This window comes from Phaethon lepturus, unplaced genomic scaffold, assembly GCF_000687285.1.
Source record: "Phaethon lepturus isolate BGI_N335 unplaced genomic scaffold, ASM68728v1 scaffold10880, whole genome shotgun sequence".
Classification (NCBI taxonomy): domain Eukaryota; kingdom Metazoa; phylum Chordata; class Aves; order Phaethontiformes; family Phaethontidae; genus Phaethon; species Phaethon lepturus.
The window spans coordinates 20,578-47,028 of NW_010511233.1; the positions used below are offsets into that span (position 1 = coordinate 20,578).

Below are 26,451 nucleotides of genomic sequence, written 5' to 3' on the forward strand. Positions count from 1 at the left end.
ATATGCATTATTGCATATAACCAGTTTAGTAAATGCACATGCTGACTTTGAAAGATCTTTTGTGTGTGTAAATTTTAGCCCTTGCATGTTTTCAAGATCAGAAGTAAAAGTTATATGAAAACATAAAGTCTCAAATTTAGGCCCTACCTTCTTTTTACTAGATGAAAAATTCACAGTATTCTAGAAAGGCTGTAATCTCCCCTTTAACTAACTTAGAGTATGTGAAGACTAACATAGCTAGATCTGCTGTGGATTTATGGGACATCTTAAATTTTTTATGCATCATAATTTCAAAAAACAATTAAAAGTGTCCATTTTTATTTTAATACTTGAATACTAGTAGTTTAAAACTATAGAATCTGCTGGTAAAAGGCACTATAAATTTACATAGAGTTATTTTTGCCATTCAACTAGTAGTTAATCATCAATTATTAATTATTCAAGTGTTCTGTATGATTGACATAAATTTTCTTTTTTTATTATAAACTGCAATTCTTGTTTGTGGAGTAAGGAAAATTGTATAAAGCAGCATGGAATTTTGCTAGTTTTCAAGGTAAAATTTAGAAAATAGTAAGACGAAATTAAAACTTAATAAAAAATACAAATATAGGACAAGTCACCATAATTATTTAATCCATGCTAATCATGCACATAATACTTAACTAAAGGAAAATACCCAAGAGATTGACAGGGAAACATGTTTTTTAATGACTGAAATATTCCTATGTACTAAGAAAAAATAAAAACAGCTAGCAACTTAATAGGCAAAAGCCTTTGAATGGATCAGTCACAAAATCTACACTTTGTTATGCAGGATTGAAGCAACTCAACATTTTATTTTTTCCTGGCTTGAGTAAACTAGCATCAAACTTTAAGCTTTTTATATTTTTAACTATTCAAACATCTAAATGTTTAATTTGAAAAGAAACCACCACCTAGCAGTACAGAAAAAGATGATTTACTTAGAACATTCTTGTGTTGCTGATAGCTTTGAAAGTTCACTTGTGATCTGATAAAACCAGTTGTAGTGTAAATGTGAAAATTTTTGTGTTAGCTATAAATATAGAATCCAGTATGTACCGATTTGGTGTCAAATGTCCTTATCAATGAGTGAATCTGGGTTTTTTGTTTTTTTAAAGTTATTCACTTACTAGCCTTCATCCGTGGAAATTTTCAGATCTGGTTACACTGAAGAGTTGAATAAATGATAATCCTAGAGCATACATTGATATTTTGTTGCATATTAAAATTTGAAAAATTTGTTAGTCAATTACTAGCTAGAAGACTAAAGCCAATAAAAGGTGATATGTGTGATGTATGTGGAGGTTTGAAATCTATGAGGTCTTGTGGCTAGGTACTCACAAGATTTCTGACTGAAGTATTAGGTTTTTCTTAAGATGTATTTTTTACTAACTTTGAAATATGTTTTTCTTTCCACTACAATCAGCAATAGTTCTTATTTTACTGTATTATTCTGATTACAATGCATACCATTTTCCGTTATCTTGGATGTCACTATTGGAATGATATTTTAGGGAAAAATCACTAGATGGACAAAATTCTCAAAATCCCCTAGTGGATAATATGCAAGGCACAGGGAGCTCCTCATCTTTCAACTGTCTTGTTATATGACTCCAAATAAATACTCCTTTGAAAGCACAGAGATTATGTTATCAGAATTACGATGATTCTCACAAAGGACTCACAAGAATAAGACAAACTCATTTTTCTCTGTTTGGAAGAGTATCTAAAAAAAATTATCTGTGTGTCAATGATACCTTTGTTCTAAAGAATTTCATTGATATTTAGTGTCTCTTCTTCATCATTGTGTTGAAGGAAAGTGAGATTGCACTAAAGGCATGTCAGTGAATTGTCTGTGATAGCAAGCCTGAATATTGGGAAACATCTGGAATGCCAGGGTTGCGAATATAGGCTTTAGAAAGGTAGAAGGTTAAGAAGAGAGTAAGAGGAGTGGGCTTACAAGTAAAAAAAAAAAAATTATTTAAAAACCCCCACATTTTAATTAGAAAAAAAAAAAAAAAATGAAACACTTCAATGCATACAGACTATAAACATGAATATAGAGAGGGAGAACTCCGGTTATGAATATAGTGATGAATCATCCAAATGAAAATATAGACTATGACAGCGTATTTATAGATATGAATACTACTTTTAATAGGGTCACTTTTCCATTTCAGTAACCAAATTGCATTATTTGTAGGACTATGAAAGAAAATCTTCAAAGGATGTGTTGAAAGAAGTTGCTACAAATGCATTGCTGTCTCTGTTAGCTGTCAGTAAAACTGCCCAGAAATGTGCTTTGGAAGGTGAGCTTTTCAAAATGTATGTTAAATGCATTATAAATCAAATGCCTGCAGATGTTTTACGTATTTTTAAAATTATAATCTTTTTTGTCAAAACAAAAGACCTAGTGTTCAGTGGCGTATTTTGTAGATTTTTACAGAGAAAGCTTATTAATAATTAAAGTTTTCAGCTACAGATAAAGTAATGTTGTATCCAGTCTAAAAATTTGGGGTGAAATCACAGCTCTGTCTTAGAGTGGAGGTTTTGCACCGGCGGTATCTTCCATTTGTTTCACGCTATACCGATACAGGTTTGTAGGTGAAAGTATGCCCTGTGTTCTTGGTTCTGTCTGTACCTAGACAAGAAGAGATGACTTTTCTCAGCTTTATTCTTTCCTGCCTCTTTGTTTCTTTCTTCCCATTTTACAGTTTAAGTAGTATCTTCTCCCCTTGCAGTGCAACATCTTTTTTGTCTAAGGTTTTACTTTCCAATAGTAAGGTAAAAAGTTTAATCAAAGTCTTTTTGTGCCCACTAAAACACAGGGGCAGCTGGTTAATTTGCATTTCTCATGTATCATGCATTTAATGCCTGATCATCAGCCCAAGTGCGCTTTGTCTTGGGTGCTTTCTCATTACTTGCATCTCTCCGTTTGTTTGGTCCCTTAAATCTACACTACCCTGAAATAGATAGCCTAGACATACCTGCTCAATGTCAGATCCTAACAGTGGCAGAAAACTCTGAACTTCAAATCCTGTGCTATATACCTACTTTCTGCTCTTTCCCAGTGTATTGGTGGTCTACTCAGCCCTTGCTTCAGTCAGGGTGGTGGTTCTGTTGATGACCCACTAGATGATCTAAGACCTGACTTCCTGTGAAAGCACTACCAGTGCATGAAGTGCATCACATTCTGTGCTAGAACAGCCTTCAAGTCATCCTTGCTGTGATGCAATCCGAATGTTAGAAAAAAGGAGGAGTTCTGGGGTTCAGATCAGTGTCCTGAAGATATCTGTAGCTCTAACATCACCTGTTCAGCTCTTGAGGACTACTTTTTATGATACAAATGCAAAGTCTTGGAGCTGGAAAGGAACAACCCCTTACAGCAGTACAGGCTGACTGGGGAGCTGAAAAGGACCTTGAGGTCTTGGTAGGCAGCAAGCTCAATGTGAGGTGACTAACAGGATCCTGATCTGTATCAACAGGAACACGGCCAGTAGATCAACGGGAAAGGATTATCTTTCCTCTACTTAGCACTTGTTAGACCAAATCTAGAATAACGCATCCAGTTTTAGCCCAGTACGAGAAAGACATCAGCAAACTGGAGCAAGTTCAGCAGAGGGCCACCAAGGTGGGTGTGTCCACCTGTCCTTAGAGGAGAGCCTGAGAGAACTGGCCTTGTTCAACCTGGAGAAAAGGTTTTGGGAGGGCCTAATAGCAGCCTTCTTGTCTTTTTCAAAACCTCATAGGTACAAAGCCAGATTTTTCACAGCAGTGCATGGTGTAGGAGGATGAGATAGAACTGGCATAAATTGAAATACGAGAGTCAGACTGTAAAGAAATGTTTCCCCTTTGAAAGCAGTCAAGCAATGCATCAGGTTGGCTAGACAAACTGCGTGGTTTCTGTCTTTGGACGTTTTCAAGACCCAGCTGGATAAAGCTGCAGGTGAACCTTGCCTGATCTTACAGCTGACTCTGCTTTGAGCAGGAGGTTGGACTATATGACCTCTGGAGGCCATCTCTTCCAACTTGAATTATCCCATGAGCCTATGATCTTGCAATAAATTAAAGACTCTCGATCCCAAGAAAAGAGCCTAACTCAATATTTTGCACTTTGAGTCACCTGAACATTTTCTTTCCTTTGTCCCCCCTCAGATGCAGCAAATCTGCTGCTGTTAAGGAAGAGTTGGGTAAGATTTATGCTTGCCCTAATCACTTGAAGCTTCAGTCTTCTAGGCAGCATCATTGAAGATATCCTGAAGAGTTATGAGTTGCTGTCCTCTTCCTCCCAAATCATCCTCCTCTCTCCATCTTATCAGTCCTTCCTTTGGGCTTTCCTCTTACAGGACTGTGTTGTAAGAGGATTCAAATGTATTCTTGCTTCTTGAGATCATTCAACTAGACACACTTCATCTCGGACACTGTTAGTTACTTCCTGATATCAAGAAGATAATATACTATGAACTCACAGAATTTTGACATCTGGATCCTGAAATCTCAGTTCAGGAGGGTAACAGTAATCAAGATTGTTGCAAGAAAAATATGTCTCATAAAATATTTTTTGATTGTGGATGAACTTCTAAATGTTAGTATTTTTTGTCTTCCAGTTGACCTGATAGACAGCTGTATAGAAAACATGAAGCATATTCATGCACAGCTGAATTTGGATTCCCTAAAGCCTGGGAAAGCACAGAAGAAAAAGGTAACTATAAAACCCAAAAGACTGATATAAGTCACTTCCCAGTTCTTTTTTTGTTTGTTTTTGGCTGGGTTTTTTTTTTTTGAGGTGGATACTGTTGGTATCTGTCAAGGGTGAAACAGAGTAAATGACAACTTGTAGTGAATCTGGGTACTGGGGCTACTTTAAGATCCAATGATTTTAGAGCTTTTATCAACTTGATTATCTCACACACTCACTCTCCCACCCTGAGTTATGTTCACTAGGTCTCACCTTCCTTTTCCACCTTGGGAATGACTGCTGGTTCATGAAAGTCAGTCAGAAAATCGCATCAGTTCATGCGATATGGACTCTTGCAGCTGCTCAATTACCAGTCTTGGGTGTGACTGGCCAAAGGCCCTGGATATGCACTGGTATTTGTTGCCAGGATCTTCTCCCACTTGCAGGATCAATGCCTCCAGCCAGAATCTTCACACTCTTCTTTTTGGGCCCATTTCTTTCTTTCGGAGACCGTTTCTTTTCAGGAGCCCTTCTGTTCACCACCAGCTTTCCTTTTCAGAACTCTTAAGCTCCTGTTTATCTAATCAAAGTAATCTATGTGTCCAGGTTATCAGAATTGGCAGCTAGCCCATTCTAGTTGAAGCCAGCAACTAGCAGGCTTCTGATTGAGAGTTCCGAAGTTCAGTTTTGGACATTCACACACATACATGCTCATCCATTTGTCATCTGTCAGTACTTGCAATTCATGATATTTATTTAGCCTAAAACAATATCTAAGAGCATTGTGTTATTTTCAGACATAGTTGGACTTTCGGCCTTGACTTTGTGGTCCAGTCCAGTCCAGCTAATTTTTGCCATCTTGTTTCTACAATAATAATTTTCCTGTTTCTCAGGTTTTTTCTCCGTGTCTTTCAACGAGTGCTAGCCATTTTGTTTTTTTCTGTTCCTGTACCAGTGAGTCTCCCTCCCACACCAAAGCCAGTTCCAGTCTGCTTGTGCATTAAAGTGTCTTTCAACGAGTGCTAGCCATTTTGGTTTTTTCTGTTCCTGTACCAGTCAGTCTCCCTCCCACCCCAAAGCCAGTTCCAGTCTGCTTGTGCATTAAGTCATAGTTTTTTATTTTCTACCATCTCGTGTTATCTGGCTTCCAATTCTAATTCTTTTTCTGTCCTCCTGCTTGGTCTGGATATCTCAGCCTCTTGTCATCAGACTCAATTGATCCTGGCTTTAACTTCTTGTCAGAGTTTTTTAAACCTCTTACTTGTGTTCCTTCTACCACCTGTACTCCCAGTTTCTTCTCTCCATTCACAATTTCTTTGTTCAGCCTTTTTTTTAACCTCCCTTCCAGTTGTCCCAGGCTTTCCTATCACCCAGCTCTTCCTTACCACATCTAGACATAGATTATTTCTTAGCATCACACAACAGTTTCAGAAGATTTTTGTTGAAATCTGCTTGTTTTCTACCATTGGAATCTAAGAGAATGATTAAAATACAGACAATAACCTCTGCTGTCAAGTTTGATATCTTACCCACTCCCATATAAAGCAAAAATTGCAGAAAACACCTTCCTGCAGGATATTTTTGCATTGTTTGAGCTTGGTAGTATTTTTTTCTGAGGTGTTGGCACAAATAGGCATTAGCCTCGATTTGTGAGAGTGTGGAACTGTGTTTTATAACAATGAGGTCTTAAAATAATTTGAGTTTGACCCTGACATTTGAAGGCTACAGTATTTTCTCTTGAGACCTCCTAAACACATTTATTATCCCTCCTTCAAGGAGTGGAGGCTGAAAGGTCTCCTGCTCTGGTTATGTCCAGTGAGGCTGAAGTTAGCTGGTTCTTTATATCTCTTGGTTTGAGAAGGGGGAAGCTGGGTAAATTTGCTCTTCTCCTAAATGTAGAAGGAATTTGAAACTTGAAAGAAACTGAAGGAAAGGAGCCTCTAAGAAAGGTCAAAAAGACTGTTTATGTTTAATTAAGAATTCTCTGAAAGAGATTTGCAAAAGACTTTGTGGCAGATTTCCCTGCTGAGCTACATCATATGTAAGCGTGGTGTTCGTCATACGTGGTGCATAACGACAAGCAATCTAGTTTCACATGAGGGAAACTGAGTCATTGCTGTCACAGCCAGATTTAGCTGATCATTCACAAAACTGCCTCTCAGCCCACTTTGAGGCACAGCTCTCAAACCAGTTACCAGAGGTTCCTTTTCTCTCTCTCCCCCCGCCCCCCCCTTTTTTTGTTTTCTTTTTGACTGATGGAAAAAATGTGTTTGACCTAGCTTCATTCTCACGGCAACTGAAGTATTTTACCTGAGATTCCTTTTCATTCACAATAATTACTGTGATGCTAATCAAGGACATGAAAAGTATTTACAAATACCCAAGCTTTCCAAAAACCCCCTCAAAATAGGATCTTAGCAAAAATCAAGATATCCTAAAATAGATAAATAAATACAAACAGTGCCATCAACACAATCTATAACTTTTTCAACCTCCTAGAAGTTTACACATTAGGTATAAGTTGTAACTTGTGGCATTTTATGGGATTTAGTGATACTTGTATTTATTAAACACATCTGTATTTATTTTTGTAGTATTCTTATCAGGTATGGAAACTATTTCCATTATTAAGGATAGGGAACTAAGACTCTGGGAATATAAGGATGGATTGGCCTGACCAAACGTAGAGGTCTGCAAGACAGAGCTAGTTTATCTTTGTTTTTATCCAAGGAACAAAGATAGGTTCTTCTAGGGAGTGATTCATTTGACCTGCTTTAGATGTCTGCTTTAGGATGGAACAAATACCCAGTGTTCCCACCCATTCCTCAGTTGTAAGAGAAATGGAGCTCTACACTGCAGACCTCTGCATTTGGTCAGATCAGTGCTCTTAGAATGTAGTATCTGTGGGTTGTAAAGAGGGATGAGGGTGTCTCCAAGTAACTTGTTATAAAACATCTTTAGTATATGTGTTTAAAGCTACCTGAGATGAGTCCTACCTGATGTCAGAAGCAAACTCTGCTGAAGAGATGCTACCCAAATGTTAATGCCTGAGATTTGCACCTCTTCTTTGAAATATCTTTCCTCCTTGTACAAAATTAATTCTGGTCTTATGTTGATATTCTTCAACTATTTTTCTCTGGATAGGAGGATAACATTATCAAGCAGTTAAGGCGTTCTATGCAGCTCCTCAGAAACTGCCTCTTTGAAAGTGAAGAATGCAAAGTAAGTATTCTCATACTGAAATAACGAGAGCACATTCAGTTAGTGAGTGAAGATCACAATTTTTTTTCTTCTACTCCGAAATGATTTTCAAGTTGGCTAAATTTAAGCTTGATATTAATGGCAAGAAATATTTCATTTCATTATTATTCCCACCTCCTAAGAATATTTCATATATACATTCATACTCAATGTTCATATTGAAATGTCATCTCACAAAGGTTTCAGATGGCTCTCATTCTCTGTATTCACTTCTGCTTTGCTTAAATCAGTAATTTCAATTTTCAAAGCATGTAATGGGAAAAATGGATGTGGAGAAAAGTGTGGGGCCGCAAGAAAGGCACGTAAGAGATACACTTCACATCTTAGAAAGTAGTTTCCTCTGCTTATTTCTTTCTCCTTTTTTCCTTTCCCTTTATGAAAGACAAAAAAAAGACTGAAAACCAAACCCTAGATAATAATTTACTATTTACTTCTCTTTGAGTAAAATTGCACTAATCCTGCAAGCCAAAATTTTAGTTTTGTCTTGATTTTTTTTTTCATCTTTTTTTTGCTCAGAGTCTTGCTTTGAATATCTTCTTCTCATTTCACTTTCTTTGTGGTTTTCTCTGTGCTTTTCAATTTCTTTCCTACTTCAGTTCTTCTGCCTACCTCTTTTTTCCATGAAGAAAATACTACATTACTTTTTTTATTATTCTTTCCTGTATTCTTTCTTTCTGATTGCTACATTTCCTCTTTCTTATTGCTGATACCTTTCACACATTTATTTCCATTTGCTCTTTCACAGTTTAATTTGTTTTGGCATTGTGGTATAACTTGTGCAACTTTTAGCAAATGCATTAGTGGAACTGCAAGATTTCCAGGCCTTCCAGAAGTACCCCTATTGAGGGCATGTGTTAGCATCCTTCTTATATACAGAACACCATGTAAATTATGGGCCTGAGTAAGCCATCTGTTTATCACTAAGGTCCCCATAATTAGGTTGTGCCATAATCTCAGATAATTGTGGAATTTTTTTTTTTTTTTTTTTTTTTTTTTGATCAGGGGTCTGCAGAGACAATTGCTCGGAGGAGAGAAGGAGGTTGCTGTTGATAACTGAAGTTTTCTATTATTTGCTCTGTAGAACTGAATTCTTTCATTTCCATGCTTTTTGAGTTCCAATAACTAGTTTAGTTGGAGTAGAATAAAACATTAAAATAGGCAGTTCTTGAACAATCACAATTGGACTGAATAAATCTTTACTTTCGTTTGCATGTGTCAGTAATTAAAGCATGTGTGCTGATTTTTGACTAGGATAGAGATAATTTCATTAGTGTTGAAATGAGGGTGTCAGTTCTCTCTGTACAATCTTTTAAAGCAAACTAATGGGACACAATAAGATAAAAATATGCTTTTCTCACCCTATTTGTATTTAATTTACAAAGTATTTAATAGTATAATAGTTTAAATTCTTCCTCATGTCCTTGTAGATGGCAGCACTCAAAGCTCATCTTGTTCCTGTTCTGCATTCCCTATGGCCGTGGTTTTTAACAGATGATGACTCAATGCAAATAGCTCTGCATTTGCTTTGTGTCTACACTGCAAACTATCCTGCAGGTATGAGAGTCACTCTGTGATGTAATACATGAAAATATTTAACCAGAATAATTAAGACAGAAAAGCATAATAAAGGGAAAATAATGTTTATTATTACCCTAAAAGGAAAGTATAAAAGCACTGGTTCATCAAAGTCTATCAAGAGTTTTGATTTTAATATAGTCAAGACTTTTGTTCAGATCCTGTTTTCGTCTGTTGGATTTGGCAAGAGTACAATTGTATTAAAGGATTAAATAGCATGTAATTCAAACCATTATGTTTGAAGGTTACACTGAAAGTCCTGCCAAACTGAATAGTTTACTGTAGAAATAATACTCTAGAATTCTCTCACAAAAGAACAGTGTATCAGTACTTTATACAGATTGTACTTCAGCAGTTATTGAGAACAGTCTGGTTTTGAAATCCTCAATAATCTAATTTAATTCTGTACTAAATTTCTTCCATTTATTTATGCATTGGGCTCAGTAGCTTTTATTTGTATATTTTTTCAGAAGAATTCTCTTCTTCATTTGAGGAAACCCTTTTTTTCCATTGATGAATAATTATCCTTACTGCTAGAAGCCTGTTCTTTTTTCTAGTACAAATTTGTCTCATTCCATATCCTGGTTATTGACTCACATAATGATTTGCTGGTGGCTTGAAGATATATATAAGTATCTGTTGATTTCCCCTTGTCAAGATACCATAAGAGTTAGCATGGTTAAAATATATTCGCTGAACAGTCTCTGAGCTTTTTTACCCTTTTTTTAAGTTAATATCTCTAGACCTTAAATGAGCTTGCAATGTTTTTTTTCATAAAAACATTTTTTTAATATGGAGTGAAGAAAGGTCAAATATGTACTAGTCAACCACAGGATAGAAAATTAAGATATAATGTCCTGTGATGTACTGGAAATCAAGCTAAAGTCCTGATGATCTTTCTTGTTCCTTAACTCTGAGTGACTCTAGGCTGCATTTTTATTTTCCTTGCTAATACGGGCAAGTGGTTTTAGATTAATCATATTTTTTCTTTCTGTTCAGAATAGTTGGCTTCTGAGGTGACCCAAACTTACCTGCTCTGAACTGGTTAACCACTTCCCCTTCATGTAGTCAAGACAAAGAAATGCATTTAAATGTTTGTAACAGTTAAAAAACAGTCTCATTTTTATTTAGTTCTGCCATGTAAGAAGTTAACTGTTGTTGCAGATGGCAAATGCCACTAAATGAAAAGGTATACATGCATATTTGTGCACAAACATCGTGTTGGTAACTTAATTGTTCCCTGCCTATTTATTAATTTGAGCTTGTGGCTCTGTAGCACAGGATTTTGCATGCCGCTGTGATACAAGATAATGACAGATGCACACAATGCTTTTATTTCTCAGAAAAATATTTTAGGAAAATTAAACCTTTCAGATATATAGAGACCTCTTTTTCTTCTTCATCTCTTCATTTTCTTCATCTCTTCAGAGATGCAGAGTCCCTTCAGATTCTGTGGCCAAATAATTGTATAATGCCTTAGATACAATGTTCCAGTTTTTAAGGAGGATTTCCTGGACCGAGCAACGGCTTCTCTTTAACAGCAGAATCACCTCTTAGAACAACAAAACAATAGACGCCTACTCCAGTAAACTGCCACAATCAGGCACGTTTCAATTCAAAGCATGTTGCATTGGCTTCACTGTGGTACAAAGAAAAAAAAAAAGGACAAATCCTTTCAAAAGGATCTCAGTCTTTGAGCTGTTAGACTACTCTTTCTATAGGTTTTTTTTTTTTTAATGTATATGTGCATTTGTCACGATAAACGTGTCATTTCTTTAAGGTTGTGCTTCACTTTGTTGGGCCAGTGGTGGACAATCATCACTTCCCTCTGCACGAAGTGCAGCTGGCAATTCATTAATGCATAACATCTTGAAATTGGCTTCCCAAGTGTCCAACGATAACAGCTCAATTCAGCAGGTGGTCTTTTGTCTTCTTTCTAACCTTGCTCTGTCTCATGACTGTAAAGGCATTATTCAGAAGGTAAGTAAACAATATTCTTGATTTTAGCAATGTTATGGATGCATTTTCCTTTTTTGTAAACCCTCATATTTCCATAGGGGTTGTCTTGTGATTGTACAGAGATGCTTCTGCAGGAATCAAAACCATTGTGTCTTCTCAATCAGTTGTGTTACTGTTCCCTAAGTGCAGTGTGTAATTTGGTCAGGTTCATAGTCTGGACAGAAACAGCATATGGAACTACACGATTTTTGCTAGAGCTTTTTATAACCCCCCAGTTTCAGTGGGGTGTAAAATTTTAAAAACCTATATATATTGATACAATCCCTACTGGATCATGAAAGTGAGCGTACAGTAGAACAAACTGCATGTGAATAAACAAGAAATTAAACGTTGTATAAATCATTAGGTATACTGTGTAAAACATAATGTTTATAAAAATTACAGTTTTAGAGAAGGGGTCCTACATGTCAGTAATTGGCTGTTAGGTAGAAATCTATTCTTATTATACAAATGTAAGTACTGTCTTTTCCCTTTTTAATTTGTATATTGAATGATCCTTACTCTGTTTTATAAAATGTTCTTTGAAAAATCTGTTTCTTTTAAATTTAACTTCGATCGCTTATATTCAACACCTTGAGACAAGAGGTGAAGCCATGTAGAAAATCAACTATAGTGGTGACATGATAAAACTAGCTAACACAACAGAAATTATAAAAAGTGTGTGTGTTTTTAGCATCTTATATAGTAGTTTAATAATTACATTTATAATAATTTAATAGTAATTAGGACCTAACTACCTGTTAGAAAAGTCAGGGGGAAATATGATTTTTTGTCATGTTAATTATGTAAAATCTGGTCATACAGTTACAAAATTGCTGATACTTAAACTTTTTGATAGAAACGAAGAGTTTGAGATCTTTTCTATGGTAGCTGTTCTGTTCTGTGAATTGTTTTGGCTTTTGCTGTCTTCAGAGTTTCACTCTAGTGTGATAGTACTTAGTATTCATTCTCTCCTGAGCTCTGATTTCACAAGTGTAAGCAATGCTGAATTACTAATTCCATCTGCGAAAATTAAATTACCAAGGTAATACTCATGTGAAGAAAACCACAATGAGTTTGTATGCTGGATTGTTTGTTTTTGACCAGCTGCCTGTATGTGTTGTCGAGGGTCAGCAAGGTTGGGAATATTTAGTCAGGACTTTTTTCATCATAGGTGTGTTACTTTAGAACATCTCCCTCTTGCAACAGGGGAGAAGATTTTTCACCTGCTCAGAACCTCCTTAAAATGGAAGCAAGCCCTGAGATTGGGAAGTGGTGGTGTATGCTATATCTTCACACAGATCTTATTCTTCAAAACTTACAAAAATAGAGGACATTACTATGGTAGTCAGCGAAGGGGAGTGGTGGTACTATAGATCCTTATGAGTCTCTTCCAACTTTAGATATTCTATGATTCTGTTTAACATTTTCTAAGAACACAAGCAATAATAAATAAGGAATCAAAATACATTACCTAAGTAGTGCATTGATTCAGTTAAATTATTTCTAGCTTATTTTTGTGCACAAATGCTAAGTGCAAAACAAAAAGCTTATGTAGTGGTGGGAATAAGCCTTTAATAATATGTATTGTGTTGGGTCAACTTTTATGTATCTACGCTGCATAAACTATTACAGACGAAAATGTATTTTACCATACTAACTTTTTAACCGAGGTGTAGATTCTTCTTCATATGTCATTCTTTCGAAAATCCGTGACTAATAATGGATTCCCTGAAATATGCAAATGAAATATTAGTACTAGGTTTTGGTCAATTATGCAGATTAGAAGATCAAACAAGAGTGGACAAACCATGGAGTACTAAAAATTCTAACATCCTTTTTCTTCCTTCTGACAGAGTAACTTCCTGCAGAACTTTTTGTCTCTTTCATTACCAAAAGGAAGTCATAAAAATCCTGGTAATGTGTCTACTCTTTGGCTAAAGCTGCTGCTGAACATATCTTTTGGAGAAGATGGACAGCAGATGATCATGAAGATAAATGGTTTTTTAGACCAGATTGTGGAAATGTGCCAATACAAACACAAGAGCAGCCAACATCTAGCACTTCTTATTCTACATAACATGTGTTTTAGTCCAACTAATAAACCAAAGATATTAGCTAATGGTAAGTATCTAAAGGGTATACAAGCTATTTTACTCTGAGAATATTGCGTCTTCCAGAATACCATTTTTTCATTGCAGTTTGGGTTACTAGTTCGCTCAAGTCATGGATGTCGAGACAAACTATTTTGTCTTCTGTCATGTGCAGAAAACATTTGTGATAATGATAGTTATGTTCATGGCATATATATTTAATGTAACAACATGCACAGAACTTTTTTCTTCGTTGTTTGTAAAAGGCATGCTTCTTTCCCCATTTAACTGCAGGGGGAATGCTTCTGTCTTTGTTATAAGTTCTCAGCAGGTTTCCCATAGTGTCCATGCTTTTCATTTTTTCCCAAGACACTGATTTGCTGCCTTAATTAAGCATACATTATTCAGTTACTAATCTACGGCTTGTTATTATGACATGAACAAGCAAACTTGAGTCTGGCTTCAGAGCAAGGCTGGGAAATGAAGGCACTTAGAGTGGTGTGGCAAATATTTCAAATCATCTGCATAATAAGTACTAAGGAAAATAGAAACATCTTAATTTCCATCCTGATGTGGCTACTGGGACGTATAAAACAGTTTCATGGCTTACTCGGTCCCTATGCATAGCTGATGGCTGTACATAATGTGCATGCTTTATTACTGATGGCTTAATTTTTTAGCATTGCTTGGTTTTGTTTCGCTATATCCTTTGTAACACTTCTTTCAGTGTAGTCTGACAATTTTGTGAGCATATTTAAATCTGATTAATCTGCTAATAAAGTTTCTGTAATTCTTCTGCCATACCAATACTTGTCATAGAAGTGTACTCCAAGCATCAAAATACTGAGATCTGTAAATATATTTGTGTGCTTTTGATGATATCTTCAAGATGCATGTGGGCTTTTATTTTTCTCATTAGATAAGGCGATTGCAGTACTGTCTGCCTGTTTGGAAAGTGACAATTGTGCTGTTCAGAGGATAGGAGCAGCTTCGCTTTGGGCTTTGCTTCACAACTATCAGAAGGTTAGTATTTGAGAAGTACTTGAAAAAATTGTAATGCTACTTCTATTATGCTGTAAACAATACAGTAATCCTTCAGTAAATAAAAATAAAGTTTACAGTAGCAGTTCCATTTTATTATTTTAATCACACAGCTGCTCAGGCTACGTGGTTAGACAGCATGGTAAGGCAGCAGCTTGTCCTCTGTGATTTGTGACAGCTTATATAAATGCAATCTGTATGATGATATAGTCATATGCTAATTCTAAAATTCCTACATCTCATGTTCTGCTGAATTATTGTAATTTTCTAAACTTTGCTGTTAAAATGTGACCATGTGGGGAAGAAAGTCAAGTCATTGTATTTTGTGTGTTTGTGTGTCCTACAGGCAAAAGTGACTTTGAAGAACCCATCAATAAGGAGAAGAATAGATGAGGCTTATTCTTTAGTGAAGAAAAGTAAGTCTTACTTCCAACTAATGCCAATTCTGTATTTTTTCCATCAGGTAGTTCATCAATTTATATCATCACAATAAGATTTTGTTGTGCTACAGGTTTTTGAAGGATACTTTTGTCTCTCAAATCATGAGTAGTAATACCGTTTATGGTTAGGCATCTTATAAATACGGATATAGAAAAATGCCTCTTGGTTAACAAATTATTAATAAGACCTCAGGTAATTGCTAAGGTCAGTTTGTAAGAATAGGTCTGATTGTGCTTGCAGCAACTTCCAACTGATGCCAATTCTGTGTTTTTTCCATCAGGTAGTTCATTAATACATTTCAATTTATATCATCACAATAAGATTTTGTTGTGCTACAGGTTTTTGAAGGATACTTTTGTCTCTCAAATCATGAGTAGTAATACCGTTTATGGTTAGGCATCTTATAAATACGGATATAGAAAAATGCCTCTTGGTTAACAAATTATTAATAAGACCTCAGGTAATTGCTAAGGTCAGTTTGTAAGAATAGGTCTGATTGTGCTTGCAGCAAAATGCTTTCTTTGCACAGTACAATTTTGTGTTAACTCTTAAGATTAGAAATTCTTTAGATAAGAAAAATGCTTCATTTAGCATTGACTTGGCTTAACAGTGCTAAAACTCACTGTATACAGCCACATAGAGAAGGCATCAGAGCAGATCATTGTGCCAGTCTTAAAATAATGTACCATCAGCTGACTTTCTGAAAGCTTGAGTTTTTTCTGAACATAACTGTAAGTAACTGAACATAACTATGGTTTGAATAGCTTTTATACGATAAGTTGCTATGTTCAGCTGAAGAGCATTCATTTTGAAAAGATGTTCAAACACTCATCTGTAGCTTGAGCTTCAGTAGCTAATAATGGGTTTATTGGTTGTTAGTCACATCACGACTCTGATCTTGCAAAAATATGCAAATGTCTCATTTTAAGCCAATGAGTTTAATTTTAATTAAGTTAATTTAAATTTAATTGCTCTATAGATGTACTCCAATAGGGTTATAAATTGAGGGGCATATAACACCGAGTTTCAGTAATATTTTGCACAATAAAATTGTTACAAAATTTCTGCTTACGTTGAACACCGTTTGTTAGTATCCTAACAAGGAGGAGATGTATTTTTGCTAGAACATCTAATGTTAATTCTTCTACCTGTACTGTCACCCAAATCCATTGATTTTGTCAATGTACTGTTGTTTCAAATTCATCCTTTACTAAGTCATCCATTAAACATAACATAATGCAACATTTCATATACTGATAGTGTGTTAATAAATAGATAAGTTTGTATTGTTCTTTAAAGTATAACTACCACTGATCAGAGACTTTTTAAATTATTATGTTGAACCAACAAAGTACAAATATGAAGCTTTTACAGACTAGCACCTTGTAACATTGAGCCCCATACTACTACTTTGGAACATAAAATCCTAGACTGAAATAGATTTTTTTTTTTTAAATTCAATAAACGTTTAAATATCACAATACTGAGTAGAAAAGATTTTGTGCCACTGTAAGTTACAGTTTACTGTCATGTGAAGTTGTCATCTATATTTTCCTGCATTAAGGTTCTCAACTAGCCTACCATAGTGAAGCTTTGATCACTTTATAGTGATAATTGGGCTAAAATGGTAGGTTGTTCTTCTAAGTGCAAGTGAGGGAGTTTTTCAACGTGGCTGTTCTTATTTTACATTCCCCACTTAGTCTTACCCCAGGAGAAGTTTGGGAAGAACAAGACGTGACCTCATTGTAACACAGCATAATCGAAAGGCAGTTTTTACCTTTTTTTGTCACAACTAAGTCGGGGCTTGGAAAGCTGTGAAATTCTAGCCTTTTTAAAAAACAAAACAAAAAAACTGACTTTGTAACATAAGGTATTGGTTTGCTACTCGTGTGTGGGGAGGTGTGTATATATACATATACACACACACACACACACCACCCCCCCCCCTCTATATAGGTTAACCTCTATATATAGAGGTTAAGATCATAAACTAGCATGAATTCCAGCAGGGTATTTGATGCAATCTTTGAAAAAGTAATTTTTTACTAAGAATCAACTAGAAATTCAGATCTTGTTTTTTCTTCTATTTTTTTCCTTTTAGCTACTCCACAGACAGAAGAAAATGAGCTACATGCCTACTATTTAAAATGCTTAGAGAATATAGTGCAGCTTCTTGATTGTTAATGATAATTAGATGACTTCTTATGTTGAAATTAGACAGCTTATTCAATGGGAGCTTGGAATTTAAAGAAAACACTTCTAATTCATGTATCTGTGGCAGCAGCATATATGCAATAGAAGAAATTTATGAAGCCTTGGAGGAAGGAATTCATCACTTCGAACCAAAGGAATTGCACTAAATGTGGTTCAGACTATTTGTACTGTAATCCCAATGGGAAATTATAATGAGGCTACTATATGTACACAAAAGGAGGAATGTACAGAGAAAAAGGATGTGAAAAATCAGTAATTTTCTTAAATTATATATTGAAATTGTTACTGTAAAGTATTAAAATTGCTGTTTTGGATTGGTCTTAATAAAGGGCTTTTAACTGAGATCAACATTTGTTGTTGGTGGTTTTTAGTTTATAATGTTGCACATGTGCAGAGTGCACACTTAAATTCAAGAACTGATAACACTGGCAGTCATGGTGTTGTTACACCTATTAGGTATAGAACAGCAAGGTGTGTGTTTTAGTTTTGAAGGCATTTTCAGTTCAAACTGCTGTATCTTTTTAAAATGATTACAACTGACAAAGCTCTCAATTACAGGTGACAGTTATGTTAACTTAGTATTTTATTCAGGATACGAAGGGTGTGCATCAGTTGGAGTGAGTTAGGTTACAACAGTGTAGAAAATATTGGAGACACAATGTGTTGGTTTCCAGTTTATAAACACTTCAAATCTTTTCCTTGAGGAAAAAAAACACAGTCTGTTATTCAGGCCTGTGTTTTCTTTGAACTGCTACTATGTAACTTTTGTCATAAGTTTTTCAGTATTCTGTGATTAATGAGTTTGAGAGGAAATACATTGATGCCTGAGCACATGACAGTTTTGCTGAATGTGCTTCTGGAATATCTAGCAGGGTGTTTAGATTTCCCTCAACACATACAGGTTTTGTTTTATGTCAGGGACAGATAAAAGTGAGCAAATAAAAAGCAAAACTTGGGTAACATCTCTAAAAAAAATGTTGTAGCAAGGCCATGTTTGCCTGTAATTAGCCTTTTCTTCCTAAGCAGGTGAGGAAAGCATTTTCCACTGACAGAGGGGACTTTTTTTTTGTGCAATGCCTTTAAATAATGTGTGACTTGATATTACTCAGCTGACATAAACGTGATGTTTACAGTGGCTGGATTAAATCATTACTAGAAAAGTAATTATTGGCTAACCAAATAAAAAGCAAGGACAGACCAGCAGAGCCTGATTCTTTTCTACTTGATACGTTGCATAATAATTGTAACTTGCAAAGTGGTTATTAAATGCTGTCATGCTCATCCCGTAGTATTGCAGAAGAGTAAGCTGCAGGAGAACGGCAGGAGAACACTGGCAGCAGACAGCTCTGCAAGTCGGCGTTTGCTGTCTGGGCTTGGTGGTGGGGTCTCTTCCCTTCAGACAGGCTAGTAAGTGCTGGTTCTCTTCAGAGACTTATGTTTTGGCATACATGACCCTGACGATTTCTCTCAAAAATTGGGTTGTAAGTCAAAATGAAGATTGTTTCCCAGTTTGCTTTCTTTTTTGAGGCACACAAAAAATAAGAGCACTAAATGCCAAATTAATTGCAATGGAAGTAACCACTCAGCAAGGATGGTGAGGGCTCTTTCCAAGTGTAGAAATACACATGGTGAAAAAGGGCTGCATAGTTGAATGACTTCATTAAATGCAAGTACAATACAATAAAAACATAGAAGGATGCCTGTCTTATATTAAACATTTATATTTTACTAAGTTGTACAAATTCTTGAAGAAATTACTCATATTGAAAAATCCAGATAAATTGCTAATATACTTGTTACAGTAAGCCTTAATGCAAGTGCTGTGTTTATCTCAACGTAAGCATAGATCTAACCTCTATTTTCTCAGTATTTTGCAACATTTTACAATTGTGGGAAGCCTCTGTAGCGATGGCATAAGTAAATATTTATCTTTGGTGATATATCATACTGGTGAAATAAAAAATTAATTTTTAGCCTCTAAGGGCATGTACATCAAATCTCTGTATTCACTTTCGGTACGAAATCTTCACAGAATACTTAAAATTTTTCTCCTTCAAGATTAAGGAAAGAATTTATTTAATGAGCAGCACTCTCTTCATCACCTTGTCCCTCAAAAACTGGGGACAGAGCAGCTGCATCCTCTTTCCCTGCATGTTAATAAAATGTTGGACTATAAAACATAAGTGACCCTATAATTTCTGTTCACTGGCACTTAGACTAGTGCAATTAGCCTCATAATAACCTTTAGTCTTAATAGTTTTCATGAAAGAAAATTAAAATACTGAGACCTCATTCACAGTTACACTTAATTTCAGAATTTTGGAGATGCACCTGTCTTCAAGGATGGGGTATTTGTCATGTTTGGGATTTCAAAAAAATTAAATCTGAAAAATACCTTCAAATTTTAAGAGCGGTAAAATCGTTTCTTATCCCACAGAGAAAAGTGCAATTAAAGTGGAGATGGATTCCCTGAACAGACTACAGAATTTAAAAGGTAATATTCAGCATGCATCTAGTTTCTATAATAAAAGGCATGGCCATGCAAGCTAGGAGTCTCTTGAAAATCATTATCCAGGAGAACACAATTACCATTTGCACTAACTGCAGCTATATTATGCTCTCACTCGGTTGCTTTGTCTTTTGTGATTAGTTTGTAATCAAGAAAGAAGTTATTTTATATTCAAAAGAGATACGTACTACATCCACTACAAAAATCCACCACAAATGAAGCTTTCAGATTTTTCAAGACTGATGTGTCATCTATTGTGTGTTCAAAACTTTCAAAGAAATAATTTTTGCTTGAGCGGTAAAAAATTGTGGATTAAACTTAAATCACTTAGTTTTGATTGTATGTGTATTCATGCAAATAGAGACATTAAGTCATGACTTGGTTTCAAAACTTTGAGTAATAAATTTCAAGCCTACTTGAAAATTCTCAGAAAAAGATCTCATTTATGCAAAAGGCACTATTTATTGCTTTTCCAGCAATTTGGAACTATGGATTCTCTTCACTCAGGCATAGCAACTACAGAGCCCCTGGTGGAGTTTTTCATCGGTTTTGCCCCATGTCAAACTTCCAAACTGCAGCAATTATGGGCTCCTGGCTTCAGTGGAATGATGCAGCAGTACTGGCCAGACTGGGAAGGGGAACTTTCTGAGACTTTGGCCCGGCTTTATATAAGGACTTACCTTCACAGTAAAGTAGAAGCTACTGTGACAGCTTCTCAAATCTGATTGTCCTTCAGAGAGGTGTTTTACTGTCTTCTAGGGAAAAAAAAAACAAACACTGGTTAGCAGACACTTGAAGATTGCTGTCAACTAGGGAGTCTAGGGACACTCTACAGTTCTCTTGAGGTTTCTTCTGGTTGAAATAAAAAAAAATGCCATCCTTCCAAGTCTTTCCCCCAGGTGGCCTCCTAGAGTAATCATTTACAGCTACACTGCTGTGACAGCAGTCATACTACCATTACTGTAGAAGAGAGAATTGTGGTAAATATAATTTCACAACACCTTGATCCTTTTATCTCATCTTTTGGCTCCTGGGCCACACCATAGAAGGTGTGTGTTCTTCCTTTATGACCACCTCCTCATTTTTTGGTGATTACCTGACCTCATTCAGCAGTTCTGTGTGGCCCCTGGGCATTCCCAAGAGCTGGTTAGTCTCCCTGTTTTGTAACCCAGAAGGTTTGGCCCCATGGACGAGGGTCAGGCTGTGCCCTCTGGCCTCAGTGCCAGCTACTCTTGGGCATGTAATTTTTATAGCTGGTGTTTTAGGTGCTGAAGACTAACAGTAGGAGTTTTCAATTCAGTTGGTATTCAGCTGCATCTTCCCCCTGGCTGCCCTATTTCAGCCACCGCAATCTTTTCAAGGAAAAAAAAAAAAGTACGAGGTGAAAGCTGGCCCCATTTTCACTGGAAGAGGAGATTCTCGCAGCACCTGCTTTCCTGCATCCGAAATGGGGAGCGTCAGTCTGTGTTGGATTTACAGCAAACGAACTTGCTTAGGCTCAGTAATGTACTTATTCTTCATAAACACATGGATCGATTCTGAACGCTCAGCCTGGACCGCATGTTGTCTTTCCAGCTTCTTGATTGCTTGCCAGCAAGACTACGAACCTTTACATTTTCAGATCCTGGTCCTTAGGGTTTAGTATATGTGTGCAAGTCTTTGTTGAGTAGAAATGTAATTTTAATAGAAATCAATACTGCATATGATTTTTGCATATGATTCTACAATTTTATTCAAAAGTGAAGTATTGCGAGGCAGTTGGGCGCTAGAAGGGCTTTTAATAAATATGTGATAGAGCTGTTTGAAAACAAGCTCATTTTTGTTCCACCAGTTTTTTACATTTCCTTTCCACAGCAGCTGAAAATAATCTACTTTATAAAGAAATCTCAGGAGACTCATAAATAGATTTTTATTAATATTACTTATTAATATTTTCATGGGTTTTATTTTATATATATTAAAGTTGTTTTTTTTTTTCCCCCAGAGAATTCAAATCAATTTTTAGTAACTTTAATGTTAGTGTTTTTCTGCTTTTATTCTGCCTCTTTTCCTCTGTTTTGGATTACTTACTCACCATTATTGACATTTTATATCCTGTAATGCATTATTTAGGGACTAAAACATGTAAGTTCTTGTGGACAGCAAGTCAATCAAATACATGAATCTTGAATTTGATTTGGCATTTCTTCTCAATATGAACAATTATGCCAGTGAGATTATCATCCATTATTGTCGAATTATTTTGTAATATAATGTTGATTTTTTAACTTCATAGAACCAAACACATTTTAATATTTCTTTTTGTTTTATTGAAATGTACATTAATTATTACATTTTTTTAATTGCTCTCTATTTTTTCTAAGCTGCATCCATTGTTTCTTTACTTCTACCAACATTCATGTGATTAAGACCAACGTTCCTGTGATTTTATTGAAATCTCAGAGGATAACAGTAATTCCTGCCCCCAAATGCAACTGATGATTTTCAAGAAGCCAACAGGTATCTGTTGGTCTGTGGTTTTACAAAGCATGGGTGATGCAGACAAGTCCCTTTTGGCATTTTCAAACTGTCAGAGATATGCCTCGGCAAAAAATCTGAAAACTTTGCTAACCGTGCTCCTTTCGCTTGCAAATCCAGCACAGGAAATTATCACACTAAATAGTTGTGGCAAATATTTATACAAAGATGTTTTATTAATGCTAAATTATGCATATTAACAATGGTACAATGTTCGAAGTACTTTACCCAAATGTGTTACTGCATGCAGTGCAAGATTTCTTTGTTTATGTTGGAATACTTGTTTAATAAGCATTTTGTAGTGAACAAAACAGTTCCAAATATAGAATCTGATGTAGCTGATTAGACATAGTCTTTTATCATCTCATGTGTGGTATTTTATTTACTTGGATGTTGTGAGACTTTAAGGTATATGGTGAAGAAAGAACCCCAAATCCACAAAAATTTCAGAATGGAAATAAGTCATATCTTCAAAACTCAATAGGTATTTCACAGTCAAGTTATTCTAGGAGAGAACCAGCCCAAAGCTTGCCCAGCTGAGAGCTCTGTTCACAAGACATGAGGGTGTAGAGTTGAGCCTAATGACATGACAGACTGCATTCACCAACATCTTTTAAAAGGATGCATTGGCCAAAGACTACTGATTCACTCTATTTAGAGGAGGAAAGTTCTGGTTGAATGCCATTTCTGACTTTATCGATAAGAAGGAAAAACTGCAACCACGTTCCAATTTGATTGTTGCTTCCCTTGATGATGCGGGAAAAGCTGGTTTAGGGGTGCCTTAAATATTCGTGGTCCGTTGCCGACAAGGATAAGTAGAAGCTGATTTGTGAACCATTTTAGTGCAATACAGGTTCAGCTGGACAGAATTTTTGGAAAAAAAGAAAGAGGGTCAAGAAAATCTGCTGTACTTCCGAATTACTTCAGAATTAATGCTGGCCAAGTCATGTCTGCTTTCGAAAGAATCCCTCTATAAGGGGATTTCTGACTCTTAGTATCAAAGATGATACTCTGTCTTGAGAAGCCTGAGGTTAACAACCCCAAATCATGCATATTATATGACTGCTTTCTATAAAATAATTTCTAGCTAACTTACTGATTTAAAATAAAATTGTAGCATTTTCTTTGACCTAATATTTGCCAATAACAGTGGGAAAAGAAATGGGGGGGGGGAGGATTTCTAAAAGTGAAAAGACTCACAGGAAACTTGGGGGAAAAATATTTTTTGTGTGTAAGTGAAATAAATTTCTCAATGAGCCAGGTAGGACTGATTATGTTGCAGGAGGCAACTTTTGTGCCCAATAGGGAGTAGATCTGAATCCACAAGCAATACATATCCATATGTGCTTTCTGCAAGAGTTTTTATGTTTTACTGGCAGGTAAACCTTATGTTTTATTTTCCTTCTTTTTCCATAGGAAAAGTGTTTCTAAAAACAACATGAAGTATAGGGTAGCCTGAGGCAATGCTGGATGTTGAATGTTTAAAGCATTTGAAGCCATCAGAATACAGCCTGGCAATTCCCAGTGCTTCATGTAGGTAACATTTGGTCAAACTCCAATTGGCACAGGCTGCCCAGGGAGGTGGTGGAGTCACCATCACTGGAGGTGTTCAAAAAACATGTGGACGTGGCACTTCAGGACATGGTTTAATGGGCATGGTGGAGCTGGATTAATGGTTGGACTTGATGATCTTGAAGGTCTTTTCCAACCTTAGTGATTCTGTAACACAAGATTTTTTTTCACTAGAATAAGTAATTTACGTGCCTTGCAGTTTTTCACTGGTGTTGGCTATCTTTAATAAATCAGTTTTGGAAATACTTCCTAACTGAGACTATTTTCAGAAGACTGACATGTTGAAATACATATGGGATCATCACCAGCAAGGAATGCTTTTTAAAACCAATTATTTTCTTGTCTCACTTCTTGAATAATTCTACAGAGAAGTGCAGAGCTTCATGGAGACAGAGCAGAACGGGAGAGAGAGGAGATGTCTGCACTGCCTGTGGCACAGTATCTTACACACACCAGGAGTTTAAGGATCACCTGTGCCCTTGTTTTAGATCCAGGAGTAATAAATGTGTGTTATTAAAATGTTACTAGCCAATTCAGATGAGGTCTGCTAAGACCTATCTATCTAAGAAGATAATGTCTCCTCAGTTTAATTTCCTGTGTCAGGTCTGCGTCACCAGCCGCTACTGACTTCAGAGACCAGTTAATGTGGCTTAGTGCCAATCATCAAACTAAACAATAAACCAAAACCTGAACAATACTGAGGAAAAAAAAAAAACCAACCAACCAACCAACGAAAAAAAAAAACAAAAAAAAACCCAACATAAAAGTCTTCAAAAGCTCTTTTGAGAGAATACAGTTGTCAACATCTAGGTGAGCTGAGAAAGATGTGCTCTCAACTGAGGCAACGGCAGCCAACACACTGGCATCAGAATAGCAGTACTAATCACATAAATCTAAATTTAGGGTGTTGTAGAAAAGCTCAAAGTGCTTCCACTTCAAAAGTGAATTTCACCAAATTAGGTAGGGGAAAATTTCTCCTCTTTCCTCTCTTTTCCCCCAACTTTCCTCTCAGATGTCATTCCAGGACTGTAGCTGTGGATTTGGAGGGAGGGCTGTTTCCCATTGCTCTGGCAGCTGGAGCAATGCCTCACGTCTCCTCAGACGGAGTTTTCTTGCCCATCAGGAGACTTTTCCAGAAAGGTGTCTTCCAGAGCTGAATAATAGCACCTGAATAAAAACTTTGGGTTGCTTCCAATTACAGCTACTTTATCTGAATTTCAGAGACTTCCTAAACCTGGAATTCAGTCAATCCTGGGACGATGCACAAGCAAGTGCCTTTATGATTAGATTCACTGCAGTTTGAAAGTTTTTCCAGAAATGGCAAATAACCCTGAAGTTGCAAGGGCCAATGCAAGCTTATTCTGCAGGTAGAAACAGTGTCACTGGAATTCACAATTTTTCTGAAACTTTCGGTGTGATTTTTAAGCTCTTTGCATAAATCAAGACATCAGCTGCTCATTAATCTGCTGCTCAGGAAACTGTTCCTTAGACCCTTTGGTGTGGTTTCTTCGCACCTGCAGGATGTACAGTTTCCAGCATTAAAAATAAGTTTAAAAAAAGGAAAACTAAATTCACCTGCATGCTGCTTTCTGACCTAATAAAAATGCTACACTTGAGTGAAAAACCTTGTGTTGTCCAAAATTACTGGGCAATAACTAAAGGTTTGCAAATACACGAGGAGGAGGGGAGCTATTCCGCAGGAGGTCACCAGGAGCCGGAGCAGCCAGCGGGGAGGGGCCTGAGGTTTTGGGGTGCTGCGAAGTCTGTGGCTGCCTCTGCGCTTGGGGCTCGTCCTCTTGCCCCGTCTGCGCCCTGTGCTGAGGTGGGGCAAAGTCATCGAACAACGGCCAAAATAACAAGAATTACTTGGAAATGAATGGTGATGTTTAGCTTAAAACTAATGATGTTTTCTGAATATCTTTCCTTACTATTTTTGCATTTAACATTTATAGGAGCAAAACTGTTACTTCTCACTTGGGGTGGTTGTTGACAGTAATTTGCTGTTGCTTTGTTTCCATTTATTGCATTTATCATACATCAACAGGGCACCCCCCCTTGAAAAAAGCAACTGTTTTATACAGTTTTAAATGGCAAAACGACTGAGACCAGAGTCAGAAAAATGTCTTTGAATATTGTTTTTAAAGTTGACTTTCTTAGTCACAGGAAGTTTGCATCCTGCAAGAATAAAAAAGAGAAAACATTGTAGCACAGCAGTAGGTTGTAGGGATTTGTATTCTTCTATTGATTGGCATTATTCAGAGTCTCGACGTGTTTAGATATGCAGTTTAATGTTGTGGGTTTTATCCAGCATGTTTTTCAAAACATTTCATGACAGAGCAATGAACATGGGAAAAAAATGCTTATGGATGTAACAACAACTGATTTTAAGAAACCAAAGACGATAAAAATCAATAGAAAAATCTAACGTTAGGTGATACTGGACTAGGTCCCAGCAGGGGAAACATTATCGTATGGACAAATTCACAGGAATTGAGGTCAAAATGTAATCATTCAGATGTAGCTCTTCAGGG

At 36.3% G+C, this 26,451-nt stretch overlaps 1 protein-coding gene across 1 annotated transcript in view; it reads left to right on the plus strand.

Moving 5' to 3' along the window:
* The window catches only part of LOC104617851 (rotatin-like), a gene marked incomplete at its 5' end in the record, with an annotated part of 37,403 nt that extends 19,752 nt beyond the window's left edge, over positions 1-17,651 (plus strand). The window contains 9 exons of the mRNA XM_010283284.1: positions 2,225-2,330; positions 4,629-4,723; positions 7,844-7,921; positions 9,388-9,514; positions 11,316-11,515; positions 13,390-13,657; positions 14,546-14,649; positions 15,014-15,083; positions 17,210-17,651. Coding sequence (XP_010281586.1) covers positions 2,225-2,330; positions 4,629-4,723; positions 7,844-7,921; positions 9,388-9,514; positions 11,316-11,515; positions 13,390-13,657; positions 14,546-14,649; positions 15,014-15,083; positions 17,210-17,292 — 1,131 coding nt within the window. The remainder of the gene's footprint in view (positions 1-2,224; positions 2,331-4,628; positions 4,724-7,843; positions 7,922-9,387; positions 9,515-11,315; positions 11,516-13,389; positions 13,658-14,545; positions 14,650-15,013; positions 15,084-17,209) is intronic.
* Positions 17,652-26,451: the final 8,800 nt, after the last annotated feature.